This window comes from Schistocerca cancellata, chromosome 3, assembly GCF_023864275.1.
Source record: "Schistocerca cancellata isolate TAMUIC-IGC-003103 chromosome 3, iqSchCanc2.1, whole genome shotgun sequence".
NCBI classification, from domain to species: Eukaryota; Metazoa; Arthropoda; class Insecta; order Orthoptera; family Acrididae; genus Schistocerca; species Schistocerca cancellata.
The window spans coordinates 712,154,463-712,169,684 of NC_064628.1; the positions used below are offsets into that span (position 1 = coordinate 712,154,463).

General features: G+C 43.6%; 1 protein-coding gene across 1 annotated transcript in view; it reads left to right on the forward strand.

The window, feature by feature from the left end:
- LOC126176529 (aromatic-L-amino-acid decarboxylase) overlaps window positions 1-15,222 on the forward strand; it is a 577,698-nt gene that overhangs the window by 391,478 nt on the left and 170,998 nt on the right. Inside the window, exon 8 of the mRNA XM_049923685.1 lies at window positions 7,044-7,209. Coding sequence (XP_049779642.1) covers window positions 7,044-7,209 — 166 coding nt within the window. The remainder of the gene's footprint in view (window positions 1-7,043; window positions 7,210-15,222) is intronic.

Consider the following 15,222-nt stretch of genomic DNA (forward strand, 5'->3'; position numbering starts at 1 on the left):
AAACATGTCTCTCTATTACTACTGACTCCACAAGACTAACTAGTACAACGTGTCTTCCCGTCAAGTGCGAGGAAGAATAACGGATATACAGGGTGTTTATAAATAAATATCGGGGTTTTAACACTTTTTAATATTTATTACATTAAACTTACAGTTATAAATGATATGTCAGATGAAAGAGCAACTCAAACAGTTGTGTTTAGCCCCAGTGCGCATGCGCAGAGCGCAATGTTTACGCCGCAATCCGCTAGACAGCGGTAGTAGCGAAGATGGCGACTAATGAACAGAAAGCGTCTTGTATTTTGCAGTTTGCAAAGAAGGAATCTTTAGTTACTGTGCAACGTGCATTCCGGCTGAAGTTCGATTGTGATCCTCCAAGTGATAATACCTTTCGTAGATGGTATCATCAATTTGAAGATACTGGCTGCATTTGTAAAGGGAAGAGTTAGTGAAGAGACTGTTGAGCGAGTGAGAAAGTCGTTCACTCGTAGCCCAAAGAAATCAATCCAGAAGGCTAGTCGTGAATTACAAGTTCCTGTGTCGACTGTTTGGAAAGTTTTAAGAAACCACATACAACTATGTCCTTACCATTTACAGTTATTACATGCCAACTTTGCAAACGAAATGTTGTTTCATGATGATGAAGATTTTCTGGATCATGTTGTCTTGAGTGATAAATCGACCTTTCACCTTAGTGGACATGTTAACACTCACAATGTGCGCATCTGGGGCTCAGAAAATCCTCAATGAGATTCCTGTTTTTTGTGCCATATCCCAGCAGAAAGTTTGTGGGCCTTTCTTTTTTGGTGAACCTACTGCCACTGGCACTTCTTATCTTGATGCACTAGAGCAATTTCTCTTCCCTCAGTTGGAAGAAGATGAGCCAGAGAACTTCATTTTCCAGCAAGATGGTGCGCCATCTCACTGGCATAGTGAAGTATGTGATTGGTTGAACACTGTACCTAAGAGCTGGATAGGCCACAAGGGGCCCAATGATATGGCTTGCTTTGCATGGCCTCCACATTCAGCCGACCTAACGCCATGCGATTTTTTCCTTTGGGGCTTCATCAAGGATCGTGTGTACGTGCCTCTGCTACCAGCAGACCTCCCTGAATTAAGAAACTGGACTGAAGCAGCTGTTGCTACAATCACTGAAGACACGCTTATCAACATTTTGGAAGAACTCGGCTATAGACTTGATGTGTGCCTTGTGACAAATAGTGTTCACATTAAACACTTATAAAGTTCTTGGTAAAACTGTTTGAGTTGATCTTTCAGTTGAGATATCATTTATAACTGTAAGTTTAATATAATAAATGATATAAAGCGTTAAAACCCCGATATTCATTTATAAACACCCTCTACTACAACTGTAAGTGAAGAGTCTAACCATTTACACAGCTTTCCATGAAAGTATGTAAATTTACTTTACACAAGTTTCTACTTATATGTTACAAAATTTGGTGAAGACAAGATTCTAGATAACTATAAAATTGACATATTTAAGTTTTTAGTTAATAACTGCACTGTGAGGCTGTCATTAATATTCCCATTAACTTAAACAGATGTCTCCAAGATGTATCTTTGTGAACCTCAAACATAATTGTAGTTACTTTCTTTTGTACAATACATTTATTTTGCCTACCTACATACAACAATGGTGAATAAAAAATGCAAATATATTAACTTACTGGTTTCTATGTTCACAAAGTTGGAAATTATTCTGATGCCAAAAATATCAGATCAAAATATCTTTAGCATGTCAATGAAATAATGTCGAGTTTAAGTTTTGTTCAGTATGCAGACTCGAGGACTTAGCAGTTTCTATCCTTTCTATTATTTATTGTTGCTAGAATAGACTTTTTGGAGATAAGGTACTTTTGCCAGTGCAGAACTTGATGAACTAAGTTTTTTAAAGTTTAAAACCAGTTCATTTGTACAAAACCATTTAACATCTTTAACAAAAACACCATTTCAGACCCTGAGAACGATAAAGGCCCAGGCACACCATCATCGATTTTCAGATTTTAACATTCCTGCATGCTCCTAACATATTTTGATCTTATGGTGAACGAGCTTTATATATATTTGCAGGCATACACTGTATATACGAAAATTCATGAAAAGCGATCTCTCTGATTTCTTGGATATTAATTTCCAAATAGGCCCAAAGCACAAAGCATAATTTTATTGCTCTGCACAGCTCAAAATAGTTATCTAAGTTTGGTGACATACTTCAGTGTGTAAATCATGTATGGAGAAGTAGTGCATCATAATCAATGGATATCAACAGTTTTATCTGGACTTCACGCCACAGAATATGTACAATGAAAATGATGATAACTTGGAGCACGAAGTGTTGGAAGAGGTCGCAATTCTGTGTGTGGTGCATTTAGTATCTACAAGTATTCTCTGTGTTCTGATTCTAGTGCCACATTAATTACAATATTTACAACTGTCAAAAGACTCTATGTGACTAGCCAATGTATGGATATTTTATGAATTAACATTAATAATAAATATCATTCCATAACATCCACAACAAATATCAGTCAGGCTTTCGAAAGCACCATAGTACAGCAACTGCATTAATCAAAGTAACTGATGACATTAAACATGCTATGGACAGACGTGAAGCTACCATCCTAACACTGCTTGACTTTAGCAAGGCTTTTGATACAGTTGACTTTGATATATTACTAATTAAAATGAAACAGCTGAATTTCTCAAACAGCGCTATACACTGGTTCGACAGCTACCTCAAAAACAGAAGTCAACAAGTCATTTGTGGGTCGGAAAAGTCATCATGGAAAAACGTGCGCTCTGGAGTTCCCCAAGGCTCCGTCCTTGGTCCATTACTCTTCTCACTGTACATTAATGATATTTCTTCAGTGGTTCACTCCTGCAACTACCATCTATATGCCGACGACATCCAACTGTACATAAGTGCAAGCCCGAAGAACATTGCTGACGCAGTAGCGAGTATGAACGCAGATCTTTGCTCTGTTTCTCGATGGGCACAGAACCTAGGTCTGAAACTAAACCCCAAGAAATCCCAGGTCATACTTATATCTCACCCAAAGTTAATCAGTCGGTACTTTCGCGAAACAGTCCCTCAAATACTCCTCAATGGTACCCAACTACCATACCAAAAAACAGTAAAAGACCTTGGAATAATCTTGGATGAACACCTAAACTGGGAAGAACAAACAGTCACAGCTTGCCGGAAATCGCTCTCCTCCCTACATGCAATTCAAAAATTTAGAAAAATATTTCCAACCCATGTTAAACAAAAATTAGTCCAAACACTAGTCTTGCCTAATCTTTACTACTGTGATGTAGTTCAACACGGCACAAACAGTGAAAATTCGAGATGCCTCGAGCTAGTGATGAATGCTTGCGTTAGATACGTATGCAATATACGGTTGTATGATCATATCAGTCCTTCATACTTCCAGCTAGGTTGGATACGCCCACATAAGGCACGCGATCTCCACACGATGTGCTTACTTCAACGATTTCTTAGCCACTGGTGCCCCCAATACTTATCTTCTCACATTAAACACCTATCATCATTCCACAACCGCAATACCAGATCGGATACATCTAGCATCTTGGCTGTACCTTTACATAACACAAAATCTTTCTCTGTGTCATTCTCCATCTCAGCCATATGACTATGGAACGCGCTCCCCTGTGATCTGCGTCTTATCCAGAACCACTTAACATTCAAGAGGGAACTCAAGACTTACATATTAGGGACGGTATAGCCACCATTGTCGTGCCCCTCTCACCTTTTTCTTTCTCCTCTCCATCATAGCTTCGAATTTTACCATTCTATTTCTCCTCCTCTAACTTATCTACCATTTCTATATCTCTTTCACCCCATTCTATCGTCTTATGTCTCTGCTTGATGAGAATAACTCACAAGCTGCAAGAATATAACGAGAAAATTCCCAACTAGCAATAGGACTGACATTCATAAAAGAAAAAATATGTTCACTTTCCTATACATAGTCATTACTATTATTATTATTCTTGATTATTATAATTATTTTTTGATTGTTATAATTATCATTGTAGTACTTTTATAATCTCTAATTTTTTCTGTAACATTAATACTGTATAACATGTTATATGTCCTTAATGTTCTGTAGAAACTGAAATTTGTTGAATCTGAGTATGCCTGGTTAGGTGTAAGAGAGGGCCTGAAGGCCCTGATCTTGCCAGGTAAAATAAATGCATAAATAAATAAAATAAATAAATATTAATTAATATTTGATGACATCAAGGGAGTACGTCATTTTGTCGGAGGAAATATAGGATCTTGAGACGCTCCTTAAAAAAAAAAAAAAAAAAAAAAAAAAATCTCTCTCCAGACCTTTGAGACTGGTTTGCAAAATTTATTTACACAAACATGGTATTTCTCTCTTTTTTGGGCCCTTATAGTCCTCAGTGCCTCATTTATTTTTTCTCCTATTGATATTTCTTTGCAAAAAGAATTAATTCATGTACTTATGAATGTATCTAGCCTGAGCGCATATTCGAAGTTCTTTCACATCTAACGATTGCTAGGAAGTCCACCGTCCTACAACACAGTTGTTCCGAAATTCCGCAAGCTCGTACTTTATTTACTGTGTGGAAGTACAGATCTGTAGCTAGTGCCTTCTGAAATTCAAGATAGACGACATCAACCTGGTCGCCACTGTCTATGGTCTTTATCATCTCTCATGAGGTCATTGCAGTCGGAGCAGAAGGTCAGATTGAGGAAGGATGAGACTGGAAAATGGTCGTGTCCTTTCAAAGGAATCAGCCCAGCCTTCGTCTTAAGCAGTTTTTGGAATATGACGGAAAACCCAAATATGGACAGTCGATTGGGGACTGGAAACGACTTCTTTTCGAATACGACTTAATTTTATTAACACCGCGGCACGTAACTCGATGTGCATTTAAGGGGTACTGCTTTATTCACAGATGTTATGATCGCATTGGGTGTATTGTGTGTACAACGTCTAGTCAAATGCATTCGCACATCTATTAGTGGAGATTACTATGGGGTGTATCCACCATTCGCCATTAAGACAGCATTTAAAAAGTCTGAATGTCTGTGGAACAACGGCAGGACATTCTTCCTCAAGCGCCGAAACAGAGAAGGCAGTGATGTCGTATCTTGAACGTAGCTGACGTTCTAATTCATCCCAAAGGTGTTCCATTTGGTTCAGGTCGAGCCTGTGGGCAGACTAGTTTATTTCAGGAATGTTACTGTTAACAACCCATTGCGTCACAGATGTTGTTTTTATGGCAAGGTGCAACGTCATGCTGACACAATCATTGTCACCGAACTGTTCCTCTACTGTACGCAGAACACAATGCTGTAAAGTGTGTTCACATACCTGGGCATTTAGGGTTTTCTTAAGCGCCATAAGGCGACCACACCTTAACTACAAAATCACCTCCTCTGTACTTCACTGTTGACACTACCCAGCCATCTGCCAAACGTACACATTTGCATCGGGCTGCCACATGATACATGAGGGTTGCCCAGGAAGTAATGCACCACATTTCTTTTCTCAGCCGAGAACAACGCAACGAGTGCGAAGCGTTACGTATGTATTATTTCAAGTCTCCTGAGAGCAAGTTTCCGTCACTTCCGACAAATAGCGTAGCTGCAGGACAGTTCCAAAATGGCGTCTGTAGGTGATTTAAAAGTAACGTGGCGTCATTGAAATTCTCACTGTAGAGAAAGAAACTGTGCGGAATATTCACAAAGTCTATGGAGAATCTGCTGTCGACAGAAGCGAAATTAGTCGCTGGGCACGGAGGTTGAGGTCATCAGAAGGCGATTAGGTGCAGCTCGACAATTTGCAGCTGTCGGGGAGACCATCCACGGCTGTCACATCTGCCATGTTGCAGCGAGCTGCTGATGTCATTCCCTAGGACAGACGCATTACGACTCGGCACTTGGCGCTGCATCTGTCCATCAGCAAATGATTCCCTCAGTGAAGCAATGGCTCCGCCAGCAGGATAAGGATTGGTACCTTGTTTCGCGCTGGAGGAAGGCCGTAGAATGGGATGGAGATTATTTGCAAAAATAGGGTGTGTAGATAAAATACCATTCTTTCGTGTGTGTAATTCTCATTTTGTTCAATAAATGTTAAAGAAAAAATGCGATGCATTATTTTCTGGGCAACCCTCGTCATTCTAAATTGCTTCTTTCCGTTTATCCAATATCTGGTGGAGTCGAACTTTACAACACCTCAACTATCGGCTAGCAGTAGCTATAGAAAGGGGAATGCGGCCTAGGATGAGCTGTTCGACCATTCTACACCATTCTTTTCAACTTACTACCCCCACACATTGTACCAGATGGACTGCTGCTGGAACTTTGTAACTCACAGCTGAGTCCTTCTGCTGATTTCATGCAATTTTTTACAGCTACCCCGGCCGCTGTCGCCGAGCAGTTCTAGGCCCTTCAGTCCGGAGCCGCGCTGCTGCTACGGTCGCAAATTCGAATCCTGCCTCGGGCATGGATGTGTGTGAAGTCCTTAGGTTAGTTAGGTTTAAGTAGTTCTAGTCTAGGGGACTGATGACCTCAGATGTTTAGTCCCCATTTGAACCATTTTACAGCTACCCTCTGTCGATACACGAGGTCTACGCATCTGCTTGGTCTTCTTGGTTTAACTGTAGCTGTTCCTTCGCGCTTGCACCTCAGAATCACATCATCAGCAGTCGTCCTGGGGAACTTTAGGGTGTGCACCTGACGGTTTTGTTACTGAAGTGACATCCAACGAATAGTCCACCTTGGAACTCAGTGAGGTCTCCTAACCTGACCGACACATTCTGCTGACATTCTCTAATGCCAAAACAAAACTCCACGCCTTGTTTTTGTTTACTGGCATGTCCGCCCTTCGTCGCATCTTGTGGTCAGTTCTTTTTTAGATACGGATGTCCGGATACTTTTGGTCACATAGTGCATACATGTGTTAACGCTACCAACTTCGGGCGTTGAGGGCGTGGTGGTGAGCTGTGGCTTGTTTCGGCAGCTGGGCCTGGTTTGCTTCCGGCTGCGCGGCTCGGACCAGCTGAACCAGAAGCTGCTGGGCACGATCAACGCGTCGGGGCGCCTCCACATGGTGCCCGCCTCCGTCAACGACAAGTACGTGATCCGCTTCTGCGCCGTCGCGCAGAACGCCACCCACGCCGACGTCGGTGAGTGCTCGCCCCACTCGCGCTGCCGCCGCAAGCAACTGCCTGCTCCCGCTTTTGCTTTCAGGCTGTTCACATCTAGTGCCGCACTAAGCCCGCGCCGCACTCACAAAGGCGGCTGCCACGGGCCTGAGCCACCACGCGCCAATCGTTGGAAATTCGTATTTCCATCGTCGCAAGAGATGAATACACTAAGCAGATTCAGAAGGATGTAGGTTGCAGTAGGTACTGGGAGATGAAGAAGCTTGCACAGGATAGAGTAGCATGGAGAGCTGCATCAAACCAGTCTCAGGACTGAAGACCACAACAACAACATCGTCGCAAAGGTAGCGTTATGGCCTGTATTGGACAACGTCTCCAAGTACAATGGGAATCATTTTCACTGCTACAGGTAGCTATTTGATGCGCTACGCTGCAGCCAGTATCATTAGGAAATACGCTTAGAGACAAAATCTATAAGAATGCAATAAAAGAAATTAAAAAAAAAACAGCCTCACTTAGAGACAAAATTATGAGGATGTATAAAAAAAATTTAGAAAATGGTGTTGTGCGTATCGCACACGTTTAGATTCAAATTTATATACACTCATGCTCATAAATTAAGGATAATGCTGATACACGGTGAAACAATGCTCTGGTGGGCGGTATACCTCGGGGTATGACCATGCGGTGCATCTGACCTGCGGTCGTCGCACGGTGGCGCTGGCAGTAGTCCACATACGCCGAGGTGTGATAGTGCATGTCAGAGTACGGTGCTGCGACTAAGTGTGCAGACGTTTTCAGACGTGCTAATGGTCACTGGTTGTTGAAAATGGCTCAAAGAAAGATTGATGACGTTATGAGGGGTAGAATACTAGGACGACTGGAGGCTGGTCAAACACAGCAGGTCGTAGCACGGCCTTCCGTGTGCCACAAAGTGTGATCTCAAGATTATATGGCAACGATTCCAGCAGACAGGAAACGTGTCTAGACGCTACAGTACGGGACATCCAGAGTGTACAACATCAGAAGAAGACTGATATCTTACCATCAGTGCCTGCAGACGATCATTGAGTACTGCAGGTAGCCTTGCTCGGGACCTTACCTCAGCCACTGGAAGATTTGTCTCCAGACACACAGTCTACAGACGACAGAACAGACATGGTTTATTCGCCCGGAAACCTGCAAGGTGCATTCCACTGACCCCTGGTCACAGGAGAGCCCGTGAAACCTGGTGTCAAGAACACACTACATGGTCATTGGAACAGTGGTCCTAGGTTATGTTCACGGACGAGTCCAGGTATAGTCTGAACAGTGATTGTCGCCAGGTTTTCACCTGGCGTGAACCAGGGAACAGATACCAACCCCCTTAATGTCCTTAAAAGGGACCCGTATGGAGGTCGCGCTTTGATAGTGTGGGATGGGATTATGATTGGTGCACGTACATCCCTGCATGTCTTTGACAGAGAAACTGTAACAGGTTAGGTCTATCGGGACGTCATTTTGCACCAGTATGTCCGCCTTTTCCGGGGTGCAGTGGGTGCCACCTTCCTGCTGATGGATGACAACGCACGGCCCCACCGAGCTGCCATCGTGGAGGAGTATCTTGAAACAGAAGGTATCAGGCGAATGGAGTGGCCTGCCTGTTCTCCAGACCTAAACCCCATCGAGCACGTCCGGAATGCTCTAAGTCGAGGTATCGCTGCACGTCTTCAAACCCCTAGGACACTAGGAGCTTCTACAGGCACTGGTGCAAGAATAGGAGGCTATACCCCAGCAGTTGTTCGACCACTTGATCCAGAGTATGCCAACCCGTTTTACGGCCTGTGTGTGCGTGCATTGTGATCATATCCCATATTGATGTCGGGGTACATACGCAGGAAACGGTGGCGTTTTGTAGCACATGTGTTTCGGGACGGTTTTCTAAACTTATCAGCAATACGATGGACTTACAGATCTGTGTTATGCGTGTTCCCTATGTGCCTATGCTATTAGCGCCAGTTTTGTGTAGTGCCACGTTGTGCGGCACCACATTCTGCAATTACCCTTAATTTATGAGCATGAGTGTAGATGGTAGCGTACCCTAAATTAGGTACCTTCTTATAGGATATAATTACCTGAAATTATTATTTATAAACTAAAAAACTAAACTCCGTTCGAACAGGACTCGGATGACCCTGATGGTACTGATCGATCGCCGTGTCATCCTCAGCTCATAGGCGTCACTGAATGTGGGTATGGAGGGTCATGTGGTCAGCACACCGGTCTCCCGGCCGTTGTCAGTTTTCGTGACCGGAACCGCTACCTCTCAATCAAGTAGCTCCTCAATTTGCCTCACGAGGGCTGAGTGCACCCCGCTTGCCAACAGCGCTCGGCAGACGGGACGGTCATCCATTCAAGTGCTAGCCAAGCCAGACAGAGCTTAACTTTGGTGATCTGACGTCAACCGGTTCGCGCGTTGTAGCTGGTTTCCTCAGGTCAGAGCGCTCAATGTCACGCCCGAACCGTTCGCCGTTGCCAAACTGTCACAGCAGTTAATTCACTTACAGTTCTTTGTCCGGCTTTCCTTGCTGATACGTTTGGATCCCGAATCCTGGATGTAGTCCTTTTATTTTGAATTTTACCACACTTGGTAACCACTTTAAAGCCCCCCCCCCCCCCTTACACACACACACACCGATTTTAACGATGTATACACTTTCATTCACAACACTAGCCGAACACTACTGGATCAATCCACAGGAAGCGCGATTCAGCGTCATTTATACAGTTATTATAATCATAGAGCTCGGCTTCCATCAGATAAGCTTATCACGACAGGGTGAGAAGCCGAAATTTTGAAGGCTGCCTATTAACCTTTGCGACTGAGACACCAGAATCATAAATACAAGAGCCGTTTAGCAGTGTAATGGCAAAGCGTGGTTGATAGCGTTTAACTCTTAACGTGTAGAAGTCAAAGGTCCGAATTTTGTCAAATACAGCAATTTTTTTTAATTTTTCTACATCGAATCAAAAGCCTTTGGTTATCTTTATTATTCAGTTAAATGGTTTAAATGTAATTTTTATTTCTAATACTTTGCCGGGCCATTTTCATCATGGAGTTGACATTTTTATTATTTCTCGTTTTTCTTTCTTCCATTCTTTTTTCGTGTCGTCTATAATCTGCAACCTAGTGCGAACAAGCCCGCCCGGTTAGCCGTGTGGACTAACGCAGTGCTTTCGGGGCTGGAAAGCGTGCCGGTCCCCGGCACGAATCCGCCCGGCGGATTAGTGTTGACGTCCGGTGTGCCGGCCAGTCTACGGATGCTTTTTAAGGCGGTTTTCCATCTGCCTCGGCGAATGCGGGCTGGCTCCCCTTATTCCGCCTCAGTTACACTACGTCGGCGATTGTTGCGCAAATACTTTATCCACGTACGCGTACACCATAATTACTCTACCACGCAAATATTGGGATTACACTCGTCTGGTGTGAAACGTTACCGGTCGGGGGACGAACTGAACAATAACTCTGGGTTCAGAGTGAGGCGGTGGTGGGGTGGGTGGACTGCTGTGGCCTGTTGTGGGGTTGTGAACCACTGAGGGCTACGGCGGGGACGAAGCCTCTCCGTCGTTTCTAGGTCCCCAGTTCCATACAATACAATACAATACTAGTGTGAACAAGAAGTGCTCATTGACGGTAATGCAGTATCCCGTGTAGCCAGTGGGAGGAAATTTTCACGTAACCAAAGACAGCGGGAAATTAGTTTTCTTTTGCCGCTAAAACTGAAATTTTGCTGCGAAAGATGGCTATGCAAACAAACATATTATGAATTTTTCTGTCTTGAATTTGTTCGTAGAGGTTAGCCTTAAACGCCGTGAAGAATGCGATCATCGTTTTAGTTCTGCCGCAGGATGTTGATCGCCGTTTTCTCGTATACATTGCACGTTATGAGGTTGTGGGTACTTTAGGACATGCGTTTAAATTCAGGGGTGCAAAACCAGTCGTTTGACGCAGTTAAGTCACTGGCAGCTTAAAATCAGCTATCGAGAGAGCATCTCCCATTTAAGTCGTACCCCGCCACGGCCGCTTCCAACATTACCCCGCGTTACACATGAACAGCATTTGTGAAGTGATCCACCGTGTTTGCGTGTCTCCTATAATCGAGTGGTAGCCGGCAGCAGATGTGGCAACATTGTAGCGACAAGTGACAGACGTCAACCATCAGGTAATTTTAATCGGTATGTAGTTTCTTTTTGTCGTGACCTTCACTTGGAAGACTGTATGACATAACTCTCCACACTATATCTTGTGCATGTCTCTTCACGTAAGCATAGCTGCTGCAATCCACATCCGTTTTCACCTGCATGCTGTAGTCAATCCTTGGTGTTCAGCAATAATTTATGTCCTCTCCTCCCCTATTCCACCGCTTACAAGGTTTAAGATTCCTTCATGCCTATCAATCGATTTCTTCTTTTTATGGTCAACTACTGCTATAAATTCATTTTCTCTACAGTTCCCTTCAGCAAACTGCATCTTCTTTACTTATCCGATATTAGTAGCTCCTATCACCTTACTGCAACAATTTAAGTTGATGGCAAATGTAAAAACTTACTACTATCAGTTTCAATGCAGTCATTATAGTGATTCACATAGTTTTATCCTACTCTCTAATCTATCCCTGTAGCCTGGTGTGAAATATGACAGGCAGAAAGGAGCGGACCAACCTGTTCCTGTTCAGTTTCTGTTCGAGTTTCACACACCACTAACTTCACAGCGAAAAATCTATAAATGTGATATCAGGTGGGTCAAACAGGGGATGTAGTAAGCGGATCCTGCGCTGCTTTTTACATCATTTAAAAAAAAAAGTGTGTTCCATGCTTACAAATGCGGAAAATTGAAGCAATAGAATGGCAGCTGCAGCATCCAAACCGCACCTAAAACATAATAATCGAAGAAATTATACGTTCAAAACAACACAAAGTTATACACTGGTATTGTTATGTGGACAACATTACGTGTTTGTTGAATACAGACAGACACTCAGGTAATAAAACTTCACAGTGACGTAAACACACCCTAAAATAAAGTTCACCACTAAGACAGAAGCAAACAAGGAACTTAATATCTTGGCTACAACACAAACATAATAAACAAACTGAACAAAAAAATAAAAAAAACTAAATTAAACAGGAACAAATCGTGAATAAATCACCAGTCACAACAAAGAACCACAAACACCAACACATAACTAAAACAGTTAATCTGGAACACCTAACAAAAAACACAGCGTGGCACATACTAACATGCAGCAGCAAAAATCTCCACAAGGTGGGAAACATTTTGAAGGAACGAGGACTACATATAATTTTACTCCCATACAACGCAGTACAGAAGAATAGAAACACTAAGAACGCCTGCACAAGCTGGAATCTATTAGTTAACCTGTCTACGTCGATCAAACATGCAGAAATTTTAAAACTAGACATTCCGAACACATCACAACCTTAAAACGTGACAGTGCACACCCGACTTTTGCGGATCATCTCACACAAAAGAACCGCCAACCTACCAAAACTGAGACTGATCTTAATATCCTCAGAGAAACCAATAGTCTGTATCCATAACTCACAATAGAGGTGAACTACCATATACAGAAAGCAGTGGGACAAGAAAAGAAAGTCTTGGATGAAAATACAACACTGCGAAACAAAACATTGTTTGGAACACTTCCCACACAACACATAGTAATCGAACACCCTCAAATATCTAAAACCATCTGCTTCTCAATCCCATCTCCACCCCTTTCCTAGCTCTCTGTCTCTCTTCTCTCTCTCTCTCTCTCTCTCTCATTTGACACACACACACACACACACACACACACACACACACACACACACACGACACATCCCTTAAGTTCTACCCAGCAGAAGCACCACAATAGTTTTCACAAAGCATTCAAAATTCGTGCCGCATTGAACAGAAGCAAAATTATGAACAAGTGACCGCTGACAATAACACAGCACCTCTCAATGAGTCTAGAGACGTAAGTCTTTGCTCAAATCTCATTTTGTGAAAAATTCGCGTAAAGAGAAATGAGTTGAATGTGAAATATTAAAAAGTTGTGGAATACAGTGTACACGATAGCAGTAGAAAGAGATGTCCACCAGAGATGCATAATAGGGCGGAACATGTAAGTACAGTGACACACACAAACACTGACCACGAAAAAGTATTTCAAAAATAAGAAAATTTCTTCGTGGCTATATGCAGGCGACATGTTGTCAAAACGATAAAAACGGGCACAAAAACGCTGACCTATAAAAGCCCATTTTCACTAACAATCTAATTTTCAGATGAGAAATTGAAACAAACTAAACAAAATGCGATGTTTTAGTTTTCTGGTCTACAACAGATAAACGACCAAGAACTCTGTGTGGTACAGAAATAAATTTGATCCTCAGACACACAGGTGTAGAACCATGTCTGGGACATGGTATGTAATGGACAAGACTGAGTTTAATATAACCCAAATTTAATTTGCAATCACGCAACAAACCATAATAGCAGCTTCCAGCCCGATCAAGATAATTCTGTCGTCTGTGTTTTTTAACGATGTATTAACTGAAGATTTAAATGTGTATTACGCCAACTGAAAATGGGCAAAATCCTGGAACACATATTAGATTGAATAAAAATACACAAAAGAGTGGCTGATCTCTGTGTTTCGTAAAGCCTCCGAGCTCAACAAACAGTGAAATGGACAAATTACGGTTCTATTAGATGGCGTCGTACAGTTACAGCATTCAAGTCGATAGACAATCGTTACAGGTGATAGGGGACGTGTGTGACTTAATGATTTTCATCACTCCGGACATGAATATTGTGGCAGCAGATATCAACATCACGATTGGATGATGCCTCATCCGTGATCAACACACGGTGCAAGAAGTTTGGTTCTGTACCAACAGATGAAAAATAGTTACAGGTTGTAGTAGGTAACACTGAAGGAAAGATATATGGACATCATATAAAGAAAACAAAAGTAATGACACTGGAAGGAAATAAAAGGGCAGATAAAAAGCTGAATGGAGAAATACTACAATATGTACGAAGCATTAAATACACTCCTGGAAATGGAAAAAAGAACACATTGACACCGGAGTGTCAGACCCACCATACTTGCTCCGGACACTGCGAGAGGGCTGTACAAGCAATGATCACACGCACGGCACAGCGGACACACCAGGAACCGCGGTGTTGGCCGTCGAATGGCGCTACCTGCGCAGCATTTGTGCACCGCCGCCGTCAGTGTCAGCCAGTTTGCCGTGGCATACGGAGCTCCATCGCAGTCTTTAACACTGGTAGCATGCCGCGACAGCGTGGACGTGAACCGTATGTGCAGTTGACGGTCTTTGAGCGAGGGCGTATAGTGGGCATGCGGGAGGCCGGGTGGACGTACCGCCGAATTGCTCAACACGTGGGGCGTGAGGTCTCCACAGTACATCGATGTTGTCGCCAGTGGTCGGCGGAAGGTGCACGTGCCCGTCGACCTGGGACCGGACCGCAGCGACGCACGGATGCACGCCAAGACCGTAGGATCCTACGCAGTGCCGTAGGGGACCGCACCGCCACTTCCCAGCAAATTAGGGACACTGTTGCTCCTGGGGTATCGGCGAGGACCATTCGCAACCGTCTCCATGAAGCTGGGCTACGGTCCCGCACACCGTTAGGCCGTCTTCCACTCACGCCCCAACATCGTGCAGCCCGCCTCCAGTGGTATCGTGACAGGCGTGAATGGAGGGACGAATGAAGACGTGTCGTCTTCAGCGATGAGAGTCGCTTCTGCCTTGGTGCCAATGATGGTCGTATGCGTGTTTGGCGCCGTGCAGGTGAGCGCCACAATCAGGACTGCATACGACCGAGGCACACAGGGCCAACACCCGGCATCATGGTGTGGGGAGCGATCTCCTACACTGGCCGTACACCACTGGTGATCGTCGAGGGGACACTGAATAGTGCACGGTACATCCAAACCGTCACCGAACCCATCGTTCTAC